Source organism: Electrophorus electricus, chromosome 2 (genome assembly GCF_013358815.1).
Source record: "Electrophorus electricus isolate fEleEle1 chromosome 2, fEleEle1.pri, whole genome shotgun sequence".
In the NCBI taxonomy this organism is placed as follows: domain Eukaryota; kingdom Metazoa; phylum Chordata; class Actinopteri; order Gymnotiformes; family Gymnotidae; genus Electrophorus; species Electrophorus electricus.
Window position 1 is genome coordinate 21,357,126 of NC_049536.1, and position 25,686 is coordinate 21,382,811.

Sequence of the window (25,686 nt, forward strand, 5' to 3'; positions counted from 1 at the left end):
GACTCCTACGAGCCAGCCTGGATCCTGTCTGTTTATTTTGCCGTGTGGTTTGCATAGCCGTGTAAAATGAAGAGGGGAATTCTGGCAGAGCTGGTACATACTGATCATGTTTGAGGATTCAGAAATATACAGAGAGGGATCAGTGTAGCGTAGCGGGGCCCCAGCTCTGGGAGAGCACAGAATCCTGGCTCCTGACTTACTTTAGGAATTAGAGAAGAGACTTCTAAACCCTAGAACAGTCAAGCTGTGAATACATCAAGGCAAGCCTGCACACATTAGGCTAATGACTTTTTTCATAATCAAATGTTTTTATATTATCTTTTCTGTTTGATGTGCTAAAAAAATTGCTACTGCATAAAATGATGATTCCAAAATAATGGAGTATATTAAAAAAAAAAAAAACAAGAACAAAAAAACAAAAACAATCGTCGATTTCCTTAAGTCGACCTTCCCTGAGGTTGGTAATATCCTTCGCTAAAGCTGCCTGACTGGTTATTGTGCACAGGCATGTGTGAGTGACTAACGAACCCCAGAGGGGCCCTGTCCCACAGTGCCCTACTGCGCCCACGGCGCTCAAACCGCTGTGGGCTCCGTGGCGACACCTGAAATTACGTGATCTCTGTTCGGTATAGTGTGAAGCAAAGCTGACTGGCTCTGGGACGAGCTGACAGCTTGAGTGAGGGTAAGACCCAGCAGTGATTTAGCTTCATGACTCTGCATTACAATGGGAACTACCCACACAGGGAAGGCCTACGCCACAACGACGGCAGCTGGAACCGGAGGCTCGGGGCTATTTTAGTGGCTTCTGTTCACACACCAGCTCACAGGCCTAGAGTGTGGGGCGAGGTGTTAACACGATCTATTCGAATTTGAGGAACATTTTAAAAGAAAAATGGGTGAGCACTGCACACCATGGTCAAAATATTGTAACTGTGATTATATTGCACTATACCTTGCGATATTAAAAAAACACGCTGGCGAAAGCTTTTTGTGAAATTGAAGTTGGTCTGCATTCTGCTGACTAAAATTTGCAACCCTTGCAGCATTTAAATTGTCAGAAGGCATATAAAAATGTGTCTAGTTGTGGCTCTACTTTACATATTCCAGCCTTCTGCAGTATGCACAATATTGTAATAACAATATATAACAACAAGCAAGACATTGTGCAGCCCTGCTTGGGATTAGAAGACTCTTCTCTGGAGAACAGACCAGGCCTCCACCGCTCACCCCCAGGGTGACAGCTGGACTGTGCGGCCAGACACACCACTCTGGAGGCGCTGACACCCTCCCCCACTCCCCCACCTCCTCCCTCCCCGCGGGGGCCGTTCACAGTCATCAGCTCAGCTGCTGCCATGGACGTGCCTGACCTCCTCTCCCTTCCGAGCGGCGTCGTGGTGGGAGCCGCTGGAGAGGAGGCGTGTGTTTACTGAGACTCTCAGCTCGCCTGCCTTGTTACGGGCACCGCCGTCGAGGCTTGTCGGGAACACGGAAGCCACAGTGGCAATCGCGCGTCTTCGCGGCACGTTTAATTGGCTCATGGTCCGTTAGGCACCCCCCCCGTGGAGGTCCCGACGATCGCCATTATCAACGTTTGCAGAGACAGACCTAAAAAAAATTTAAAAGATAAAGAATTCCAGCTCTTGTTTGTTCTTTCTCTGGCTGGTCCACGTGTGGTTTCCATGACGAGCCTCTGAGTGGACGTAAGGAGGTGGAGAGATTTTGCCTGTCACAAAGTGAAGTGTAAGGAGATTGACTTGGACAGCGAGAGGAGAAAGTGAGTCAGAGATGTTGCACGGGGGTGGGAATGCGGAGCACGGCCAATGGCAAGCTTAACCTGTGGAAGAGAAAGCGTCACAAGCAAGGAAAATTATGACTCTGGGAATTATGGATGTTTGTGAGAAAATGTGACCGGGAGATTTAGGTTGTTTCTGTGGTGTGTTGCAGTTATGAGTTGTGTACACACTATGACAAGGTGTTCACACGTGTAGATCAGCACTGCTGTGGTCAGACAGAGCTGCCTGTTTATTTCCAGGGTCATGTGACTTCTAAACCGATGTTTCACTGGTGTTTCCACTACATGAAACAAACTAAAAGTGCAAAAGAGTTTTATCGTTTGGGTCTCTCTACATGGGCCATCAGTTCCTTTTAATCCCTAAGCAATCCCTAGCCCTTGCAATACTGAACCTACAAGCATCCAAATTCATAACTGGTACTCATGAATTCAGGACAGGTACTCATGAATTCACGACAGGTACTCATGAACTCAGGACAGGTACTCATGAACTCAGGACAGGTATTCATGAACTCAGGACAGGTAGTCAGGAATTCAGGACAGGTATTCATGAACTCAGGACAGGTACTCATGAATTCAGGACAGGTATTCATGAACTCAGGACAGGTACTCATGAATTCAGGACAGGTATTCATGAACTCAGGACAGGTAGTCAGGAATTCAGGACAGGTACTCATGAATTCAGGACAGACACTCATGAATTTTCATGGTACATTACACCTCAGTGTTGTGTTGTGTTGTTTCTTGATACTACAAACAGACCTTCTTCTAAATTCCTCCTATGTGTCTTGTATACACAGTCATTAATGCTGAACAAGTCTTTGTTAAGGTCCTTGACTAGTAATCAGAAGGTTGCCAGTTCAAGCCCCACTGCTGCCAAGAGTCCACTGTTGGGCCCCTGAGCAAGACCCTTAACCCTCAATTGCTCAAACTGTACTCAGTCATGACTATAAATTGCTTTGGATAAAAGCGTCAGCTAAATGCCGTAAACATAAACCAAGTTGCTAGCTAGTGTAGAACTGTACGCCCACACTCACTTTATGAGTTTGCGGTTTCATTATTTTAATAGGCAACAAAACCAGTCCTTGAGCTATGCTTAGAAGCAAATTCCAAACAAAACGTCACCAAACGGCAAAGCTACCTCACCTTTCACCCGTAGCCTGGCCCTTTAACTGCGTTCCTCGCCGTTTCTTTTAGTTCTTCTTCAAACTTGCCGAGACATTCCGCACTCCCCTGAAATTGTTCTAGTCACATGTGCGCAAATTGAAGTGCCTGCTCGAGGGCAACGAAGCGCGTCACGTGCTCCTAGCCATCCCCGCGCGCCCTCTCCTAGCCACTCTGTTCTCCGCACAAGGTTCTCGCGACTGAGTCGAGAGCAAATGCAACGAGTGTCGAATTATTCCATTATCGTTAGATTTTTTTGTGTGTGTTTGTCTGTGTTTGTAGTGGTCGGTGATGACGGATCCGGGCTCAAGACTCAGCGACTTTTTCCTGGATATAAAAATGCGCTAGAAACTGGAGGATGTTCTCGAGACGGGAAGAACGGAACTGTCCTTTTGCGCCCCGGTCACCGTCGCGCGAGGGGTAGCGGGCTTACACTTGTTACCTGAATCGCTGTGCTCCGTGTAAGTGTGCGATCTTGCCCAACGTCTTCAACCATAGAAACCTGACAGAAACAAGACGCTTCACAGGAAGCTGTTTATGGCGTAAGGCGCGATGTTTCTGAGACGTGTCATCGCGACGATAAGGCGCTGAAAAAAACGTGGCTGCGTGGAGACCGTGGGGACGCCTGAAGAGTTGGAGCTGCCCTTGCTTGGTGTTGCTCTGAATAAGGGAAGTGTTTTGTTATCGATTTAAGAATCGGGTCAGGGTACAGAGCTTGCTGCGCGCACAAGGAGACATGGATAAACTGAAACAACCGCTTGTGGATTTATTACCAGTGGAAGTATTAATAATCGTCTGAGGTGCGCGATTGCTCGGGGGAGTTGGTGGCTCGGGAGGATAGAGGTTGTGTTTGTGAAATGCGCACACGACGACCCACCGACTCAATCTCGCCCAGGCTCCTCTGGCCGCGACGCACAGAAAGTAAGTTATAATTTAGATTTTTTTTTTAAGTATAATACTCAAAATGCCGTCCATTGCATATACCGATATTTTCTTTATGCGTAAATACTTTGCAGTCCTTTAAGTGAGGAGGTATGTGTAATACATTTCTAGTCTACGCGGTTCATTCTGTCACATCCCAAAACTGCTTTGGTAACGTGGATTTTCTTCCTTACAGCCTAACGGTGACCGGGGAAGCCACGGCGGTGCGCTGTCATGCTCCGGCAAATGCTTTTGAATTCCACTGCGGCGGCAGGAGACTTGGACCTGATAACCCAGACGCACGCACCGGCACCACTTAATGTCTCTCACGGGCCCGTTAGCGTGTCAGCGCTCCTGAAGCCCACGGGTCGCGGCAGCGGGCTGCGCGAGGGGGAACTGAACAAGCCGGACTTGGCGACATACGTGGTGATGTGCCTCGTGCTGTTTCTGTTAGTGCTGCTGATTGTGTTTTTCATCAACTGTCAACTTCGAAACTCTTTCTTTGCCTCCATGCCTTACGACCGGTCACTGCGCGAGGCCCGGAGCTCTTACAAATGAGATGGAGCACGCGATGATGTGGGCACGCGGAACAATGCCCCTTAATGCGGTGAAAATTGGCTTGCGTTTAGTCCGCGAGCTGGTGCGCGCCGCGTGGAGGGCTGAACGGCGACAGAAGCCAAGGGGCTCTGACTGCCGCGCTTCTTGCCTAAGTGATTCTATCAAAAATAATAAACATTTTGTATGAATACACCGCAATGTTAGACTATTTCTCTTCGTGAATTTTCTCTCATGTCGTGTGCAGAATGTAATACAGTTTATTTTCTTGTATGTTGTAAATCCATCATTAAATCTTATATTCACCAGCATTCATTATGGACTCTCATTGGAGGAGAAACACAGTGAGTGGTTAAATGAAGACATAAATGAAATGTAAGATAAGGATGAAGATTAATTTTCCTCTTGGCAGCGTTGAGCGTCCGCAGGCTGTTAACCTACGTCTAAATATTTTAAACAATCTTTAATAATACAGTTCTTTTAATTGCAATGTCTTCAATGTCTGCAATGTAAACGTCTTCACGTTTGTGCGTATGGCATATCCTTCACCGCCACAAACCAGGAGTTGATGACTATCCGGACATGCTGGGGCATATTAGTTATCGATGTGCGCATAGCGGGGTCCTGTCCATGACAGCTACGGTATCTTTATGATTCTGCATTCATATCATAAAGCGTCAGTCCTCGATAAGGATCATTCTGTCCGATATAATCTGTCCCATATATGACGACAGACGCTAAAGAAAGAGCACATGAACAGAAAGAAAACTTCTTGCCATTTCCAAATCATGACCTAAGACTAATTTCAATATCGTTTCCTACAGTAGCATTTTTCAAAGTGGGAAAGGGAGCAATGATTCACGAAAGCTAACAGCATTTGTGGCATTTAGTAAAAATATCCGATTGTCCTTTAAATCGTGATGTTATATCACCAGCAGCCTGCTGTCAATGCGCCACCTTGCTCAGCGGCGTAACTAGCTTGCACAACGCGCGCGCGATCTTGTGTGTGTGTGTGTGTGTGTGTGTGTTTTGCAGCATCTATTTTAAGCCAAAGATCAGCAATGTGAACGAATAGTGGCAGGTGATGAATCTGTAATCGCTGCAAATTGAGTACTGAAAGAAAGGACAACCGAGGCCCAACTGTGAGTCAAAATACAGATATTTTTTTGAGAATTTGCGCAGAGGTGGGCGTTCGAGAGAGCGAATAAATCGGAATGAGTGCAGAAGCGATTATAAATCTTAATCGCGGGATCTGGGAGGCGACAAAAATAAAGTTGTGTTGAGTTGGTTTCTGAGGAAACCTAAGGAGACTGTTGTGGACAATGTCCAGGCCTTGGAACCAGGGCTTGTAAAATGGGACATTTACAAGAGTACAACTACATCACATACTATGTATTTATTACTGTATGTCTGTAATTATTAACAAACGTTTTTATAATTTGTTTAAAAATTGGTTTAATATCTATATCTGCTATTTGCTATTAGATGGATCTCTAATGGATCTTTAATTTGATTCATATATATTCCCCCTTTTTTCACCTTCAAGCCGGGGTCCTCTACTAGATGCCTGAGAGTCCTGTGTAGAGTCTTAGCTGTTCCTGCACTCTTCTAGATCTCGGATGTTGTTTCTGGGGTTAGAGTGAGCCATTCGCCCAGTTTGGGGGCTACAGACCCTAATGCTCCGATTACCACGGTAACCACAGCTGGCTCCACCCTCCACATATCCACATAGGCAACTGGTTTTCACCCAAAATGTCACTTATACGCCTCTGGTTCCAAGCCCTAGATATATTGTTAAGTTTGCATTGGTAGAATAATAACGTGGTAAAAAGAAGACAGGTGTACGAAGGGTGTGCATTCTCCTTCTCCACAGTTGGCTCTTTTTGACAGTTAACCGTTCACAGTCCGTTAGTATACACTTGACGAAAAAAACAAAAACAAACATAGAGCGAAATCAGCCTTTCAAGGACTTAATATGAGGAAACTGACTCCAGTAATGCGGATATGCCTGCAATTTTATATTGACATTTTATACAGACATCAAAGGAATTTAATGGTCAATTTGGCAAATGCAATGTTTTCTCCTTTAAACAATACCCCACAGCCCGCGTACACGGTCTATAACTCAACAAGCTTTTGGCCTTTGAACCTGACTGTCCGGCTGCTGTTCATATTCTACGCACTTGGTGGAGCTCTTAAGTAACAAATTCGGTTAACGCGCATTATAACGTGACCTGTGATTATGTGCATTCAACAGATGCTTGATTTTAAATAAATTTTAGAAATGTATTGTTGCGTTAATTTACTAATAGGCCTAAGTCTGAAATCGTGGGTCTTGTAAGGACGGTTTGGGAATTGACATTTACCCGGACATATGTTTCATTTTCTATATATATATATATATATATATATATATATATATATATATATATATATATATATATATATATATATATATATATATATATATATTTATTTATTTATTTATTTATTTATTTATTTATTTGATCAATGTCTTTTTGAAATCTATGTATCTGTCTCAGGTGAGGTAGTAGCGCGCGTATGGCCCCTCCCTCGCGTTAACCTGCGTGAGACAGGAAGAAGAAGAGAAGAGCTTTGCATTGTGTTGGAGTTAACAGAGCTGCCGGAGAATGTTCTCCACTCACAGTTATGGCAATAAAGTTGGGAAGGCCTGAAACATGATGTTCATCGAACGGATTAAAAACAGTGGATGTTATCGTGACAAGTTGGTAAAGTTACGAAGCTAGAAAGAACCGAATTTGGCGCGCCCGACCGACTCGAGCAAGTCTGGCGCTGCTAGCTAACTCTGAAGTAAAGGTTAGCCAAACTTGTGTGATTCCTAGCTTGCGTCAGATAAGTTGTTTAGGCGAATCTTTATGGGTTTTTTGTTTTTCTCGTCAGTGCCATTTCAAACACTTGCGCGAAAGGTTTTGTTTTATGATAAAATCAGTCTTCCGTGCATTTGGGGGTTCAATTTCGAATTTCCCTCCCTTTTTCTTGACCTGAACTAAGTGAGGGGTCCAGGCCGGCTGAGGGAATAGGGACGAGGGAGCCGTGTCGCTTCTGCTGGGCTGTGTGAGTACAGGCCAACGTCAGGGGCATCTTCGAAGTACACTGATTATCGAGTAATTATGGATCCTCCTAACTCTGGAAATTCAGCCTCTGCCGCTGCACCGAAAAGCGGCAAAGACAAAAAGTCTAAGAAAAATTATGAAGACGGAGAAGGAAAGAAGAAGTTTGTAAGTCTTTCTTCTCTATTTTATATATTTCCTGCAAGTTCTAGTTGCTGTCATGGTGAATTTTAGACGTTGACGCGTTAAGCATTTTAGCTAAACTATCTATCTTATTTAGGATAGCAGTGCGGTATGGTTGCCCGGCTCAACTCTTACTCAGAGTTAGCTGTAGCGTTACGCAAGTATAGTTGTTGTAGCTAGCTAACGTTAGTTAAAATAATGAGAAACATTACTATCACCGAAACGTTCTGAAAGCTAACTGGTACTTGTTATTTTTGTAAGTCTGGTAGGCCGAGGGGAGTTTCAGAGCTTTCAGGGTTTGTAAGAAAGCTTGCTATGTGCCCACATCTCTAATGAGGAAGTAGTAATACTATGAAATGCGTTCTGATGTCTGTGAAGTTTGGGTTGGGTCGTGTACCGTTAGCGAGTTCTGATGTCTGTGAAGTTTGGGTTGGGTCGTGTACCGTTAGCGAGTTCTGATGTCTGTGAAGCATGTGGGTTCGATCTCACAGACGTAACATTTGTAAGTCTTTGTAGGAGATGTTCAGAGTGAAAGGTTTGCACTTTTCTATTAGCATAAATATGAGCAATATGAATATGGGCAGATATGTAGGAAGGTGGTAAAGGAAGGTTAGCTAATGAACTCAGCATGATAAATGACGATGTTTCTAGACAGCAGTTTAATTAAAATTTTGGAAGTGTGGTTAAACTTAACATCTGTCAGCTGTCTTGAATGGCAAGTGTCGATGACCGCCAGAGCAGTAAAATTTTCTCAACCCATTTTAATGGCAGATTTTCAGACAGTAACTTTGCACATCTTAAGAGTCACAAAAAAGTTTAGCATATCTTAGCATAATTTAATTGATGGACAGAGTCTGGGTCTGTAATGTGCTTTTCTAGGGAGAGAATTATTTTATGGCATGGTCTGGGAACAATGAAGCACGCTCAGAAACATCAGCCCCGCGCGGTGCTGTTTGTCCTCTCTGGATGTCGGCCCTGGGTGTGTTACCTTATCTTACCAACTTCTCATCTGAAGAAAGCTGATCTTCACCTGCCTAAGGTTACCATAGAGTCCCAAACACACCTGGCGTTTGAAAATCCATAATGCTAGAAACCACCCATTTTATTGTAGGAAGGTTGTAAACATTAGATTTGGGCCACCTATTTGGTTGTGGAATAGATCCCATCGACTTTCCAAAGAAACATGAATGAAGTAGGCAATGTGCCTATAAATGTACATCTGCTGTTGAAATCAGTGTGGGTTGCATCCTTCTTATCTCTCTTGTTGTTCTAGATACCAAACAACCAAATCTAATCCATTGGTACTTGTGATGGCCTTTTTTAAAATTAACATCCTTTACATGCGATGAAACATGCTTTGGCCACTAAACCCCACTCAGGAGTCAACTGTGTATGTAGCCAGCACATTTTGAGCAAAACAAGTAATTCTGTAGCATGTCAAGTGCACATTCCTGCTGTCAAGGACTGTAAATCACAAACCAGAATGTAAGAAACCTGGGAATGTTTAAAAAAACATTCCCACAGTCCAGCATTAGAATAAAGAATACTATTCTAAGAATAATGCCACAAACTGTTGGAAAACCTACGCATACGGCCATATTCTATATGTGTGGTGTATTATTGTTTGTGTTTTGGTTTGTTTCAAGGCAAACATCTTTCTAGCAGTGCAGCACATTAGAAACAGTAGGTCCCTGCATCTCAGCTTGTTCTGTTAACAGGTACTTGCTTCAGTTCCACTTGAGTTTGTTAGCAAGGTGAGCTCACTAGTCAATCCAGGTGATGGATTTGGCAGAGCTGGAACAAGAACAGGGCCGTGTAGAGCTGGAACCGATGGACTGCCTGTACACAGTAGCCCTTTGCAGGTAAAGGACAGGAAGGCGGATTTAAAATGCGGCTCAACAGACCAAACGCCAGTGACTGCTGTTGGGTATTCAAGTTTCATTTTAAGGTTCAGTTGTACTTGTTTGGCTGTGCATGTGTGTTTCTGAATGTTTTCAAAACAATTTGGAAAACGCACAGGACGTGCTAATGGAGCATACTGGTCTGGTGGGTAAACTTTGTCAATGACAGGAACCATTTGCACCTTAGAAGCCTAGTAAAAAAATTCTGCAGCCAGCATCCGGGTCCAACTGGGATTGTGAGGGAAATATTTGTAATTAAGAAAAATGTTGTTTTGCATTCTGTTTTTTGCCATTGGTCTTATTTATCCTGTTCTAGGCCTCTGTGCTGCAGCAGAGACGACCATGCATAAGTTGTGCAGTGTCATGCCTGACCGGTAGCATAGTCAATAGTCATGGAGTGGGCAGGGCCACTCTGGCGCACGGAGTTAGCAGAGTGTGCAGTCTGCACTTCAAACCTGAAGAGGAATGTCCTTGATCCAGACTCAAACTGCAGGGTATTAATAAATTGAACATAGACACCACACACGTATACATCCCTTGACCTAAAAGGTGATTGGTCATGTGTAGATAAAGAAGTTGCTTGTGCGTGCGTGCGTCTGTGTCTGTGTCTGTGTGCGTCTGTGTGTTGAAGGGAGGGTAAAGAATGACCCCTGACTGAAGGGGGGGAATGAGGCCTAGGTCACTGCTTAAATCACTTACTTAGGTAAAGGCACACATCACCCCCAGTGCTCTGCTGTAGCTGATTCCCTCTAATCTTGGGGGTCATCGCTCTAACACCACCGGACTGATGAAACACGATGGCAAAATGTGAACCTGCCCGCGTGACTGGGATTTTATATTGTTTTCAGACACAGCAGTGATTAACTCATGTCTGACCCTTCCATGCCTTTCCTGGACAAGTAGCCCTCTGTCTAGCATGTGTGCACTGTCATTTAGGGGCACACCAGTGCCCCGTTTGCTTAGTTCATCACCAACTCGTGTAATTGAGTGTGTGATGACTTAATGATTAGCTCAGTTGTGCTACACCCTTAAACTGCAGGACTGGCAGAGCTGTTTATGCCTGTAAGCATAGGTTTAGAGTTTGCCTTTGCCACTTAAAGTAGGTTGCTTTCAGTGTGGGTGCAGAAGAGATGACTAATTCCTCTATTTACATAAAATAAATGCTTCATGAAGGTGTGCTGGACAGAACAATATCTTACTCATTTTATGGCAAATCATTTTCTAACAAGATTAACTCCTGAGGTGTTTCTGGGTTGTGGTGGTACAAAAGTACATTGAAGTGTACAGGGTGTGTGCTTAACATGCTGTCTGTTGGTATCTTTGGTCCCGCTTTCCTCTTGAAGGTGATTTTAACTATGGTTTCCGCATGTCTTGTAAACATTGTACAAACACTTGCCCTCCCAAGACTGATATGTGAAAACACTATCACACAGGGAAATGTTAATGTTACAGCTGTGTGGTATGATTTATTATGCAGCAAACTACAAATGTGAGGAAGTTGGTGAACCCTTTAGGAATGATTAAAATGTGTTCAGATTTTCTTCCAAGTCAGAATGTTAGACAGGATAATGTCATGAATAATACATTTACACTTATTGAGCAAATGGTTGAACAATTAAGGTCATTGATGGAAAAGTATGTTAATTGCTAGTAAGACCAGGGTAATTGGTTCTGGTCTTGAATGTCTACTGTCCTGAATATTTAAGTTCCAACACACCTGACTAATATTCTTTTTTTTTTTAAATGTAAAGTATATTGCTTGTTTCAGTTAAGTCAGAATGGATATGACCTGACCATGCCATGCTAAACTATTGGTCTGTATATAATTTTGTTCCAATTCATTAAGGTCCCATCAGAGAAAAAACTCCATCAGCTCATAATGGTTACATGAAGCGTTGTCAGCTTAAAAGACTTACTGAAGTATTTCTGACGACTTGGGCCTCCACCATTCACACTGTGGTGGTTTAAGGAAATTCAGCATTGTTGCTGCTACTCTAGGAGTGGTGAGTGCCTTGCAAAGACCAGTGCAGTGACCCTCTGTCGAATCCCTTAGCAAGTAACATGCAGCTGCTATATGATGGCTAAGGACCCACAGGCGTCCCCTAAACATAACAATATCTATATTTTGAAGTCTACTATATCTGTAACCATTGGACAAAGGAAGTTACTGTGCAAGCAATCACTGCTTGCAGAACAGCCAAACACGCGCAGTGTTGCTGTCCATCTGAGGTCTGCTAAAAGCACTGCCTGCAGGATGTTCTCGAGCCATTCCAGAGGACTCGCACAAGCTTAACGTTAGTTATAGCTGGTTCTTTAGGCTTTCAGATCGAATCTATGCTGTAGTTAAAATGCAAAGAGATACCAGTAAGTCAAATAAAGTTTAATTTTAGTAGTGCTGCCATCAGCGGTTGTGTCAAGTGTTACTGATAACAGCACCCAGCAGTGAATTTGGAAGATGCAAAAGACCATTTTTGGAAAGAACTGCATAATTTAGAGACATACCAGGCAAACAGGTTGGAGCGTCTACCCAGAGTGCCAGAGGCTATTGATTATTGCCATTCCTGAGCTATTGCACCATTGTTTGCTTTTCTCGTCCTCGTGCAGTCATTCTCTTATCTTGCATACTATATCACAAATTTTCACTTTTAAATAGAACTTTCTGGATTATATGACCAGATTATATGCTTCTTCTGACTTCTCAGACAGCAAACTAATTAATTTACAGCCCATCATTTAAGAGGTGCCAGAGAATAGGAAAACTCTTTACCTTGGCAGAGTTGAATAAGGAGAGTGTCGTTCATGGAACTGACTGTGATCTTCAAATTTTTTTGTAACCTCCTTCAAATGTAAATCCGCAAAAGCCGAGCAAGGTCATAAAACAGATCAGTTCCAAACACTGTCATGTGAGTCTTGACTGATTTAATATTTATGCTACTAAAATTTGCATATACCAGCCAATGTTTTACACAAAGTGATATTAACATGCACAGTCAAAACTGGTTGCAGGTCTGCAGGTATTGCAAAGAACAAAACGATGACAATAGAGCAACAGGCATATCCAATTTTTGTCGGTTGAAGCCCATTTTCATCGTGAGCTAACAAGTTTAATTTACTTTGTTTGAAAGCAAGTAACTAGCTAGCAACCTCTAGATAACTAACTAAATATGATGAGCTACACTGTAAAAAAAAAAAAAGTTTCTGTAAAAAATACGGTAAGCATGTATTGAACTAATTCTTTCAGTAACATTGACATGGTGATACCAAACATTTAACTGTAAAATCCTCATAAGACCATTTAACTTTTTTCCCTACTAATTCTACTGGTTAGGGGAAGATGGAAAGAGATGTGGAAGAAGAAAGGAAAATAGAAAAAAAAAATATTTTGGGAAATTGAGATTTTCCTCCTAGAAATATATCCTAAAGACAATTAAATGTTTAAATAAATGTAATCCTTGAAGGATTACTGCATTTCCTTATTAGAACATATGAACAGATGTCTTCAAACATATACTTTTTTAAACAGATATACAGACATGTGAATACACTAGTAATTTAATCACTCTAATTACTCTAAAATAATCATATACCGACTCATTTTTCTCTGAAACTTGCTTCTAAGGTCATGTCTACATATATTTGGATATTTTTGAAAACATGTTTTCCCCTCTGTTTCCAGCAACATTTTAAAAAATTTCTCAGCCCAGACAAGAATGCAAAAACAAAGTTCACAAATTTTGATGTCAAATTCCTTAAGAAGCAAATGCCAAAAGCCAAAACACACACATTTGCTGCAAAACAACAATTTTCTCACAGTGTTGGTTAAACAACAGGTCTCATAACTCAATCTCAAATACTCGTAACCCAATCTTTACCACGAAAAAAAAGCTTAAAATCTTAAGGCAAAAAAAATCCCTTTTTCTTTATGTTGCTGTTGTGGATGCTGGAGTCTGTAAATCACCCACACACTCTGTGAGGCAGATAAAAAAACAAACAAACAAAAAAAAAAAACCACTGAGAACTATTTTTGTGGATAAAATGCAAAGCAAGTGATGCATTTTGAAAACCTTTTTGATTTGTAAGCAGGTGATGTTCAGCTTGAAGAAATGAGCAGATGAGCTGAAACAAACCTTCAAACTGAGCGAGGCATGTCACATGACACATCTTACTAAGCTTAGTCCATATTCAGGCATCATACCATTCATGATTGGAAAGTTCCTGAATCAAGGTAAGGACGCTGTGCTTCAGATGTAGATGTGATGAGTTTGTCTTCTCCACTTTAGTGCCCTTCTCTGGGTTGTTGGAGAAAAACACGACTATTATTAGTAAAAAAACAAAAAAACAAAACTTCATATCAACAATTTTTATTCAGAATATTTTAAAGATACTTAGTACTAAAAATGTGGAATAAGTCCCCAAAACCACAAAGGACTACAGTAAAAATGCTGGATAAAGTAAATAAAAAGTCACTTCTGATGGGTATTGGATGTTGAAGCAGTAATAGTTTACAGACATCGGGCAGAAATGATGGAGGTGGCCTGTTGTTGTGTACAATGTTTCGCTTCACGCTCAACATGAACTGTCCTGAAGAATATCAAGGTTGTGCTTAAAAATCAATCCAAACAAAATTAAAACAATATGTTTCTGAAATATTTCAGAAATTAATGTTTTGAAATTTTCAAGGTCAGTTAAATTGCTTACCATCACTACAGAAATCAGTATATGTGCAGGTTTATGGGAGACAAATGTAGTGCACTTTAAGGCCACTTGGACTAACTTCAATGGTGGTGATGTGCTTGCTGTTAACCAAAATACAAAAATGTTAACTTGCCACACAGAAGGGTGGGAGTCAACTGAACTTGGTCCATCTGCACTTTCCCTGCCAGGCATGCCACTCAGCTCTCTTCTCATCACTTGTTACAGCCTGTAGGAACTTTGCTCCTGTTCTCACACACAGTATTCGTGTAGTTCAGGAGACGTTTTGCCTTCAGATCCACATTCCACGTGAAGGTTTTGTTTTGTTTTTTAAGCGCAATTTCAGTGAGTTCCTTAACGTGAACATCCATGCCAAGTTCATCTTCCAGTCTTCTTTGACCACTCTTCCTTGAGGTATTTTATATTTTTCCCCCTATTGACTTCTCTACGTTGTGTGTAGAAAGTTGCCCTCATTAGAAGTTTGACGTGTGAATTTGCATCGGTTTGCTGGGACATCATACGTTTTTCTTTCTTTTCTTGCTGTCTCTCTGGGGCCTCTCCAAAGGGCAAGAAATTTAGGTCCCAATTAATGCACCCATACATGTCCTGGATTGCTGCTCTCCGTTCTGGAGGGACTTCATCTGTCAGACTCATCAGTGCAATGCTTTCATTTTCTTATTTTTGGGTTGTAGATCTCTTCATATTATCTACTCTACTTTATAATTGCTTGACTAGAGAGTGATACCCTGGCCTAATCATGTCTCCCTCTATTATGTCTTGCATAGATCTAGGATATTTTGCCACCATCTGGCAACTTCAGTAGAGTTCCTTTTACTTATGCAAGAACTCTTTTTCGCGTTATCTCGCGCACCACAATCCGGACCATTTCTTTTCTCATTTGTCGAGTAGGTCTTTTTGTTCTCTCCAATGACTCTCTCCATGAGTTCCTCTGGGAACTTATCCCATGGGATCATAAGGTATCCACCCAGTCTACTTTAGGGCTTTAGCAATTGGAAGAGGTTGAGGATGAACTTCCAAGTGAAAGCGACTGCAAGAATTCAGGTGGGCCTGGTGAGGTACCAACCGAAGAGCCACTGGTTTCAGGAGACTGGCTTGCAAGAAAAAACCACTGCGGTGGTTTCTCCAACGCAGTGGCCAAGATCATGTTTATTTTGACAACACACTGTTAATGGGCACCAAGTCATTCCACTGAAACAGTGTATGATGGTAGATTTTTTTTATCTGTTAATGTTGTAAATGTTAAGACATTCCATGCTTGAACTCTGTTTTGTCACAGAGTACAGATGCTATTCAGAATGAGTCAGTGTTGTGTATATCCATTACAAAATACACAGCTGTTTCGTTTAAATTAACCAGTTCTCCAAACACAAGGACATGCCCTTTTTTTATATGGTGTGCCCTACACTGCACATCTGTGGAAACACTACTATTGTTTTCTGAAAAGCCAAGCTCTGCATGTTTAACTGCATCACTGTAAAGACTGGCGGAGAACTATCGACTGTCTTTGACTTGCAGAAGATGACTATAACCTGGTGCAGCGAAAGATATGCCTGAGACTTCTCTTTCACACACATTTTGATCATCACTCTGAATCTCACTTCGTTGTGATTGTACTATTGCAGATATTGTACTAAGAACGAGTTTCCAGTAAACCCAGCAGTGCTGTGAACCCAAATCATCGCCAGCAATGCAATAAAGAGCCCCTTTGATCGTTTCACCGCCTACAGTAATTACATTTTCCTCCAAAACTTTTAAATCCACTAACATCTCTGAGAAAACCATAGCACTTCCAAATTGTTTTGGAAGTCATTCTCTCCACACAGTAGAACAAATGACGTGATCAGTATTGGACCACACACGAGCAACAGCTTTTGTATTTTTTCTTAGCAGAGTGGAGGGTATTTACAATTACAAAAGCTTTCTGGTACAGAATTGGCTTCAGACATCCTTAAGGTTTTGTCCATCATTTATGTCATCAAAATCAACTTGGTCTGTTTCACAAGACTGTTGTGACACTGAATTTATCCATAATTCTGATTCAAATAAACTGCTTAATGTTTGTAACACAGGTATGTAGTAGGCAAACCTTTGTCATATATTCATCATTTCCTAATGATACCTTTTTAGGATTTATGTATTTGAACATCTTTTTGAATGCCCGAGCTCTTGAATATTGCTGTTAGTGGTCCCTGATGACGGAGAACATATCTGAATCCTTAACACAGTCACAGATTTTAGCAGCAGCATCACCTGTTAGACACACAATTTTTAAAAGTGAATGTAGTTTACCCAAAGTGTAATCCTGTCCCAACTCATGCACATTTTGCATCTCTACTGGACATGCCACAGGTCACCCCGCCACTGTGTTATTTTAAGTGGGTCAGATGTTCTTTCAATGTGTGAAATTGGCACTTGCACAGCAAAATTGCCTGTTTTTAAAATGAACTACCCATTTTTAAGGTTTTGGCCTCCTCGACTGATACTGTAAAACCACAACTCCACAACAGCATGAAAAATGAACTCAAAATCTTTAGCACAAAACTCACCAGCCAGCAAATGGTACTGTATTTCGAGTTTGAAGACATAGCTAACTTGTGATGGTTCTCCATGTGTTCATGCACGAGATGATTGGGAGTCGGAGCTCATTTAGTTTAAAAATTTGAATATAGGCCTTTATTTTTGCAGGAATGTAAAATTTACATTGAAAGTCATTATTTACATTTAAAAAGGCACTATACATATTGCATTGTTCTGCAATGAGAGCACAAACTTTATATGTAGTAGTTGATTAACAATTAACATAATGTAAAAATGAAGCGCTAATGAAGTACAATGGAACAATCATGATGATTTTCTTTCAATTATATACTGTGATGGGCAGATAAAATAACATTTGTTGATGTCATAATATTTATGGATCTAATAGTAAATCTGTCTAAATAGACATATAAATTAACAGCATACTCCATGTTCATTGCAATCACCTGCATTTATTTTACTTTGTACAATGAACATAACTTTTACGTGTTAAGTTAAAATGTTAAGTCATGGAAGCTGTGTAATTTTAAGTGTATTGTATTGCTTTTTGTATTTGTGTTTAAACTGCGTTTTTTAGTAGATTCTACAAAGAAATATGCATCTCTTAACATTCTTAATTTAAAATTATTTTTATTTAGTATTTTACTATAGTATACTGTAATATACACATTGTAGCTTATTTATGGAGGTTCGTTTTATTTTTCTGCCTCTGTCCTATTCAAAGAAATACTCTGCATTGTCATAAATGTTCACTATAAAATATCCTTGTCAGTCCCTTCGTAAAATGTTAACTTATCGTTAATCAACAATGCTTAAGCATCAAGCTAGCTGGCTAACTAGTTAGCTATGTCGTTAAGAGAGCTCTATTCTATCACTAGCTAGCTAGCATAACTAACTTGCTCCTTCTAGCTAATGCAAGCTCATCCACCACTGAAGTGGAAAGGCATCTAGCTAGTCAATCTTTTTAAAATGAGTTTTGTTTAAGAACAGAAATATCCCCAAAACAGACTCAAACATGTAAGGTTGGTTGCCCAAATGCTTCATGGTTTTAGTTTCCTTTGTGTTGTTACTAGCTAGCAAGCTCCAAGTGATGAGTAGCTAGCATAGCTAGCTAACTAGAACAATGGCCTGGCTTATTTACACAGAGCTTAATTTTGAATTTTAAAAATGGTCTGTATTTCCATACAAATCTACAATATAAGATGTATCATTTAGTCCATTTGTCATGTACATTTCTACGTTATATATTAACATCAAGACAGAACTCAGAATCTACTAGCTAGTTCGGTAGCATAGATGTATCTAAATTGAGTACTATAGCTAGCTAGCTAACGCCCCTTCCAGCTAATGTTGGCTTCTTCGCCACTGAAGTGGAAACCACTGTAATTGACAAGACACCTAGTCAATCTTTTTAATCAGTTTTGTTTGAGAACTTAAATGTCCTGTCATGCAGGCGCATAGATATGATTGGATTCCTAAATGCTCCATTCTTCGCCTCATAGTTAATTCACCTCATAGTTGATTCTGTGTGAGCCATCCTTTAGCCAATCGGAGCAGAGCTAGTCAATTATTCATGCGCCCACCAAAGCAAGAACAATTTTAGAATACTGAACAAATGCATGTTGGAGCACCTTTTTAAAGTTATAAACAGTCACCTTTTCATTTCCATTTTGTCTAACTACGTTAGGGAAGTCTAACCTTTTAAAATGTGCCTATTTTTGTTTGCAGTGCTCAGTGTAGCATAGGCTGTATACTAAAGAGAGGTGAGAGCAGGAAGGTTCTATAATAAGACAACCTCAGATAACCTCCAACAGCACATCCTGAGTGCAAAGCTACTGCAAAACCGGCACAAGACTCATGAGCCTCAGTGATCTTAAAGTTCAGGTCCAACTGGTGGAGGAAAAGGGGAGATTTTTATTTATATTTATATGAGAGAGAGAGAAAGAAAGAATGTGTTGAAAGGGAGAGAGAAAGATGAACCCATATCTGGTATTTTATTTACTCAAACTGATATGGTGGCTCATGGTTTTTTGTGTTCTAGACTGCTGTCTCATGTTGAAGGCAGCTAGGGTTAGTAAATGATGAAAACCTTGGGGGTGTAAAGCTGGGAGGAGGAGGCAGCGCAGGCTCTGTAATTGCTGTGCTCTGTGCGTGTTACCGTTTCGCAGCATTTTGCTTGTGTCTGCAGGTTGAAACGCAAGGTTCAGCAGTTTGGTAATGACATCCAGACACAGGAAAGGCCCAGGAAAAGGTGGTGGTATATCAAAGAGCAAATTAACATTCATACACTATAAGGTGCAAGGTGCTTACAAAATATTGGTATAGCACATTATACCAAAGTAAACAAAGTGTCTGCGGGCTTATGTGCATATGGGTTCACTTCCTGAAGTGTTATTTGACCATTTGTTGTTAGTTTATGTAAATTAGATTTTTTTTAAAGGCGGCTTTTATTAATGTCAGTTGCTGCGATAGGTGTAAAAGGTGATGTTGTGCTTTTAAGTGCTGGAGCTGTAACAATTATTTGACATTGTCATAATTTCCATGGTCAGTTTTTTTTGTTTACCTTTTATGCAACTTGAAACAGTTAATTTTTAAAGTTAAACCCGGATGCTCGAAAAGAAGCAAGGAGCATTTTATTAGAGGACAAATGCGTTTCATGAGAGATGCAAAATTAGCTTACTTTCTGTGGAAGTATGATGTGAATTTTCAAGCAATTTAAAAGTAATTATACTGTTGTCAAGGACACATAGTTCAAACATTATTCCAATATAAAGCTGATTGGACAGAACAAGCTAAAGGCTATATGCTAACATTACCATTTCCAAATGGCTGAAGCACTGATAATGCAAGTTGTCAGAATACGCTAAGACAAACCGGTTTGTGTTTTAGATGTACTTAGCATGCTGCTTTTGAAAAACTATTGGTACTATGGATACTTGTTACATTCAAAAATGGCCAACATAAGCTTAAAGTGCAGCCCCTTCTGTAAACATATTTTGTTAGATCAACTTGTTGTCCTGGATACCTGTACATTGATAGGCGGTGAATTAAAACGATTTTACAAGTCTGTGCAATAACATTGTTTTACTGACATCACTGAGAAATAAAACTATGTGAAATGTAGTTATACCCCAGTGGTGGTTGACACACACACACACACACACACACACACACACACACACACACACACACACACACACACACACATATATATATATATATATATATATGGAAAAACCCGAAATGCATTGCTAAACCATTTTATCATAGCCTCTCACTTACAAGGTGCATTTAAGTTGCTTTGTTGATCATTTGCCAGTTAATGCATGTGAATGATTACCAAAGTAGCACCCTGTGAAATTCAAGAACAACAATCTGCACTAATTAATTTGTCTCTCTATGTGCTCTTTAGTCTCTCTGAATCAGTGACTCTGTGATTCTTTTTTTGTGTAGCTTTCCAGCGGTATTATGGATTGATTTTGCTGTGGAAAATAGCCATGCTTTTTGTTTTCTTTTATGTGGTAGGCAGGTTTAAGTCTATATGAAAATGTTATAGTCTTTTGAGAGATGCTCCGATAACAAATATCATCTTGTATTAGACCCTATTTTGGCTAAAGTTGCACGAACATTTATAAGTTGTTCAGTGCCATTTTACTGTTGAACCATAGTGTTTGTGCGTATCTTTGTGCGTGCCCCTCTGGATCTGAGAATGAGTTTTCTATTGCTTCGGTGCATTGCTGGTCCTAGTTGTCTCCTGGGCCTGAAGAGAATTCCAAGTGCTGGCACCATTACTCTAGTCCCCTATCCCAGTGGTGTATTCTGATGGACTGCCCTGTTCTCTGCAGCTGAGCTCACACACACACACACACACACAAATAACATGGACACGCCCCGATGGCCTTTACCATGGGCACCTTTATTATGAAAAACTCGTATTCCTTGAAATCTCATCAAGTCAAATGTTGGAAGGGTCTGTAAGAGTGATTTTGGGCTTGGACATTATTACCAGCACCTGCTGCAGTCCAGCGCTCTCCGAGAGCTGTACTGAAACATTGGCTACTTTTTCAATTGGTTTTGTCCCACTTTCTCTGCACTTTTATTAATGAGCTACAGAAGTGAATTCAGTTACCTTTTATTGCTGTGAATATACCTGGGGCTCTTCTGGGGTAGAGTGCACTGCAGTTCTGGCTTCCTCCCATCAAAGTACTACTACAGCAAATAGCTGTTGTATTAATTATTCAGCATTTCCGCACTCTGTAGCAGTTTTGCCAATTCGTCTTCTGAAATGTGCTTGAAGTATTCACTTAACTTTGCCACTGAGGAACGTGTGTGTGTGTGTCAGCGCCATATAAAAGTGCTAATTTTGTACAAATATTTACCCTGGGACGAGTGATTGAGACTAGCGGAGCGCGTGCAGCGCGGGGGTGGGGGGGGGTGCTGGGAGGAGACCTTGGCCTCTTAACCTCAGCATTTCATCATGTTGGTTTCCTTTTTTTTCCCCTCTTTTGTGCTATTCATTGCTTATTGTCATTTTCAACGAACAGCTACTTTCCAGAATGTTCTAACCACAGCATTTTTGTTTGTTTATTTACTTGTTGCTAGGTTTCTGTTGGCTACAGCCTAGCAGCAGCCTGGCCTCTTTATCTCCAGAGATAAAACACTTTACCGCATGGGGCAGAATGCTGAGTGTTGGCTACATTTTTGTGTCTATTACAAGCAAGTCTGTAATAACGATGATGATGATGATGATGATGATGATATTTCCTGAAGGGGAAAGGAAGTGTAAGGAAGACCCGGAGCTTCTCATTGTTGAAGGAACCAGCATGTTACCATGTTATTCGTACAGCTAAAGTCAGGATTCACTTTTATTGTTTTTCGTCCTGTCACTTTAATGTTTTCAGGAAGTAAAAATTTCCATTAGATTTTAGTGACAGTAAATAGTAACCAGCCAGTGTGTCCTGCCTAACGTGTGGATGTATGTTCATTTTGGGGGGGGGGGGGGGTTAGTAGTGCATTAATCAGAGCAGTAATCATATGGAAAAATATGTAAGATAAACAAACAAACAAACAAACAAACAAACAAATAAAAAAACAAGCAGATTCATTTGTTGAAATGCAGTGCTCCTTGTGTGTTGTTTTCCATTCATACATGCACATGTCTTGCCACAACTGAGAACAAAACGCGGGATCATTGTTTTGCTTTTGTATCTTTGCCCGCACTGAAATACAATCATGCCAACATTAGCTGTGCATAAATAAAATGTGGTTTTCATGACATTTTGAAACCTGATTCAGTGCAGCTATTGCATTTCACTCACTCCATGTGGTGAAGGTGACGCATGAGACTGCAGCTCATGCCAATGGACCACCCCTCCGTTACGTAGTCCGTATTGATGAGGATGACTTGGAGTGTTCCAGCGCAATCAGGCCGGCCTAAATTGTAGGAAATTGGCCTTTACTCTGACCTTTTCCTTCTCGTTGCCTCCCTCTGATGTGTGGAGGCCGCTGGGGTGTTAAAGCCAGAGGTCTTGCTGCCAGCTCCTCAGATCTCACGCTTGCTTCTGTTACACTGCCAAAAGAGACAGACAGAAATGCTAGCGGTTAGCATGATTACTTTGAGAATTAAGTGGTTTTAACTGGATGCTCAGCTTCATTTGTAAGGTTCCTGATTGAAAAGCAAGTTATCATGGGTGCCTGTTCATTTGGCACCCATCAATCTTTTTCAATTAAGCCAATGCTCAAGTGCATTTCAGCCGTTCCAGTGAGTAGTGCAGACATAAAGCCACCCAAGTCCTTATTGGTGAAATCATTTGTGGGGTGGTGGTGTCTGCCCTGTCATTCTGCGTGTGTGTGTGTGTGTGTGTGTGTGTGTGTGTGTGTGTGTGTGTGTGTGTGTGTGTGTGTGTGTGTGTGTGAGTAATTGTTTGTAATGAAGTAAACTATACTTATTACTTGCCCATAGATCATCTCGACTCGCAGAATATGCATTCTTCAGTTTAAGTGTTGAAAGTTTCCCAGAGAGCACAAAATGAAGGCTGGGTTTGTTCTGTTTATTAGGTTTTAATGGCTGTCTCTGTCTGATTTAAAGGAAGAACAGCCTATATTATCACTCTATTTGCCACACAGTGAAATCATGTTTTAATTTGGATGCAAACAGAGAAACAAAATATTGTTTTCACCTGTCTTCATAAATAGGGGGCAAGTCTTTTATTTGTATTGCAAACTGAGGATTAAATCTCTCTCCTGTTCTCTTGTAAACCTGTCTCAAACATATACTCACTATAATATTAACCCTGTTCACCATGCATTACCTTGCTTAAATGAGAATATTTCATATTTAGCTTTGGATAATTTTTAACTAAACTAATGATCTGATTATGTAATAATAGCCCATTGCACATTGTGTAAAAAAAAAAAACAGACCCAGTGGTTGTTACAGATGGGGAATACGAAGGATTAACTTGTCGTTCCTGCAGTTCTGACTCTCACACTTCACTCTGTGTGATTACCACTAACACACACACACACACCCTACTGATTAGCTGTTGCCTTCTCTGCATGCATATGTACATGTGTATGTCTTTGTCTATAGATATCTGTGTGTGTGGTTACTTCATTAGATTTAGATGGATTAAGTTGTCATGAATGCAGTTTTGACACTTCCCTTTGTGTGATTACCTCTAATCTAATTCAGCCCCACATGGACACACACTGTTTAACTATGGCTCTGTGTCTGTGTGTGTGTGTGTGTGTGTGTGTGTGTGTGTGTGTGTGTGTGTGTGTGTGTCTGTCTGAAGCAACTCTGAGGAAAATAAATTATAGCTGCCAATCGGAAAGGTACATGCACACACACGCACACTGTATGACCAGATATAGCATGGAAAGGTTCTGATCCACATTACTTATTATAATGCCTTCATGAGGGCAGTCTCAGTTCCTCGGTGGGGTCAGAAACCCAACTGGAGTTTGTCAAGATATTCATTTAGCTTACATACAAACAACAAAACAAACTGTTAGGTTTAAATTGCAATTTTCCCATTGTGTAAAACGTGGCTTTGAAACAGGTTTGGAGTCGTTCAGTACAGACCTTTTACAGAAACGGGTGGCTTTGTTTTCTAAAGATACTCATGTCAAAGAATAAACAAAAATGATCCAAAAGTGCCCGATCCTTAATGTCAGAAATGTCAAGACACGTAGTGATGTGTACTAAATGCATGCAATCTTCCTAATCATCGGATTCTTTGGCATTGGTTAATACATGCAAGTCTTGACCATCACCTAAAGAAGCAAAATACACTTGTGAGGATGTGCTACTGCCTTATTATTAATTATTATTGTCTGTGTTTAAAAACAAAACAAAACAAAAGTAAGCTGTATAGGGCACACTGAGCAGAATAAATTGACACACAAACTCTGCATCATACCTTAAAGTTATTGTGAACAAGGAGAACTTTGATCTTGTCCCAATAACCCCAGACATGTTGATGTGAATGGTAGTGATGTTTCTGCGAAGCTCACACAAACACTCTCTCTCTCAAAATGAGTTAACTGCTAAAGTGAAACCCCCTGCAAATTCAGGGTTCCACATATGCAGGCAGAATTCATTATTTTTAATCTTAAACAGTCACTAAAAGAGAAGGTGAAAACAGGGAGGGAAAGAGAGGGACAGAGAGAGGGGGTGAGGGGGGACAGAGAGGAGCGAGAGGGAGATCCCGAGCTGTGTGAGACTGAAGTGATGAGTGGGGGACGAGAGAGAGACTGCGATTACATACGTTTAAGTGTTTATTTGTGTGTTCTCAGCTAACTGCATGTGAATCAAATCCTGATTCATGGATTTGTCACCTTTGTAAACTCATAATCATGAGGACATGCTCACTCTCTCTCACTCACTCACTCACTCACTCACTCACTCACTCACTCACACACTCAAACACACACAGTGAATGGGTTTTCTCTATGTACATTCATGGTATTTTGACATTTGGTCTGTTATGAGACCACAACCCAATAGAAACGCTTTTGTCTCATTGATGGTCTTACAAGACCACCAGCATATGGCTACGGAATATTAAGTATCCATACTTCAGAGCCCCGAGTTTGTTCTCCGAGAGTCCTATGGTGTTACGTACATGAGGACGGCATAGCACAGCCTTTGTTGGCCGAGAGAGAACAGTGACGCTACCAGCTCATGTGAAGAGACTGTACAATTGTGAAACTGCAGACGCTGAAAATGTTTCCTGCCTTCAACTGTCATTCACCCCACGCGCGCGCGCACACCCACACCCACACACACACACCCACACACAGTAATCTGTTGTCACATTTCTACAGTTCGTTACAGTTGCAGAGATGACATTGAGGCTGAGGGAACGTGGGCGAGAGGCACTGGTACTGCGCCGCTCCGCCTCGGCTGCTTTGTATGGCTCTCGCCCCACTCACTCACTCTTGCTCATACAAACATACATACATATGTGCATGCATACACGCATGCACACAGTTTATGCTGGAACACTTCTCCGTTTCAAGTTGGGGCTGTTAAGTAGTGAGATGTGTTGTGATGACATCATGGGAACAGAAACCTACGTTCATACTTGCACAGGCAGCCGCTGCCTTTGAGTGGGCAGGGCCTGGGTAAGGGTGGGGTCCGTGGTGCAAGACCCATAGAGTGACACTTTTGCTTTCTTTCTCTTTTCTTTACATTGGTGTGTTTCTTTTTTATTGTTTTTTTTTTTTCTCCCCATTTCAATTCATTAAATATATCAACAACCCCCCCCCCCCCACCAAATGTACGTGTGCACTGGAGCACTCACACACAATGTAACATTTA

General features: G+C 41.1%; 2 protein-coding genes across 4 annotated transcripts in view; both read left to right on the forward strand.

Moving 5' to 3' along the window:
• The first annotated feature begins 3,073 nt into the window (after positions 1 to 3,073).
• LOC113577155 (small integral membrane protein 32) lies at positions 3,074 to 4,743 on the forward strand. Its single transcript, XM_027009642.2, has 2 exons — positions 3,074 to 3,877; positions 4,074 to 4,743. Exon 2 carries the CDS (start codon positions 4,112 to 4,114, stop codon positions 4,433 to 4,435), a length of 324 nt encoding a protein of 107 aa, XP_026865443.1. The 5' UTR covers positions 3,074 to 3,877; positions 4,074 to 4,111; the 3' UTR covers positions 4,436 to 4,743.
• Positions 4,744 to 7,040: 2,297 nt separating this feature from the next.
• Positions 7,041 to 25,686, forward strand: part of LOC113577151 (protein diaphanous homolog 1) — an 85,427-nt gene continuing 66,781 nt past the window's right edge. For 2 of the 3 annotated variants that reach the window (XM_035521919.1, XM_035521923.1), the window contains exon 1: positions 7,041 to 7,692. In XM_035521919.1, the coding sequence (XP_035377812.1) occupies positions 7,585 to 7,692 (108 nt within the window). In that variant the 5' untranslated portion in view covers positions 7,041 to 7,584. The remainder of the gene's footprint in view (positions 7,693 to 25,686) is intronic. The other variant, XM_027009639.2, reaches the window with a different exon arrangement.

What these genes read in the sequence shown, in the direction of transcription:
- LOC113577155 (XM_027009642.2), top strand. Translation starts at nt 4,112, where the DNA reads ATGCTCCGGCAAATGCTTTTGAATTCCACTGCGGCGGCAGGAGACTTG.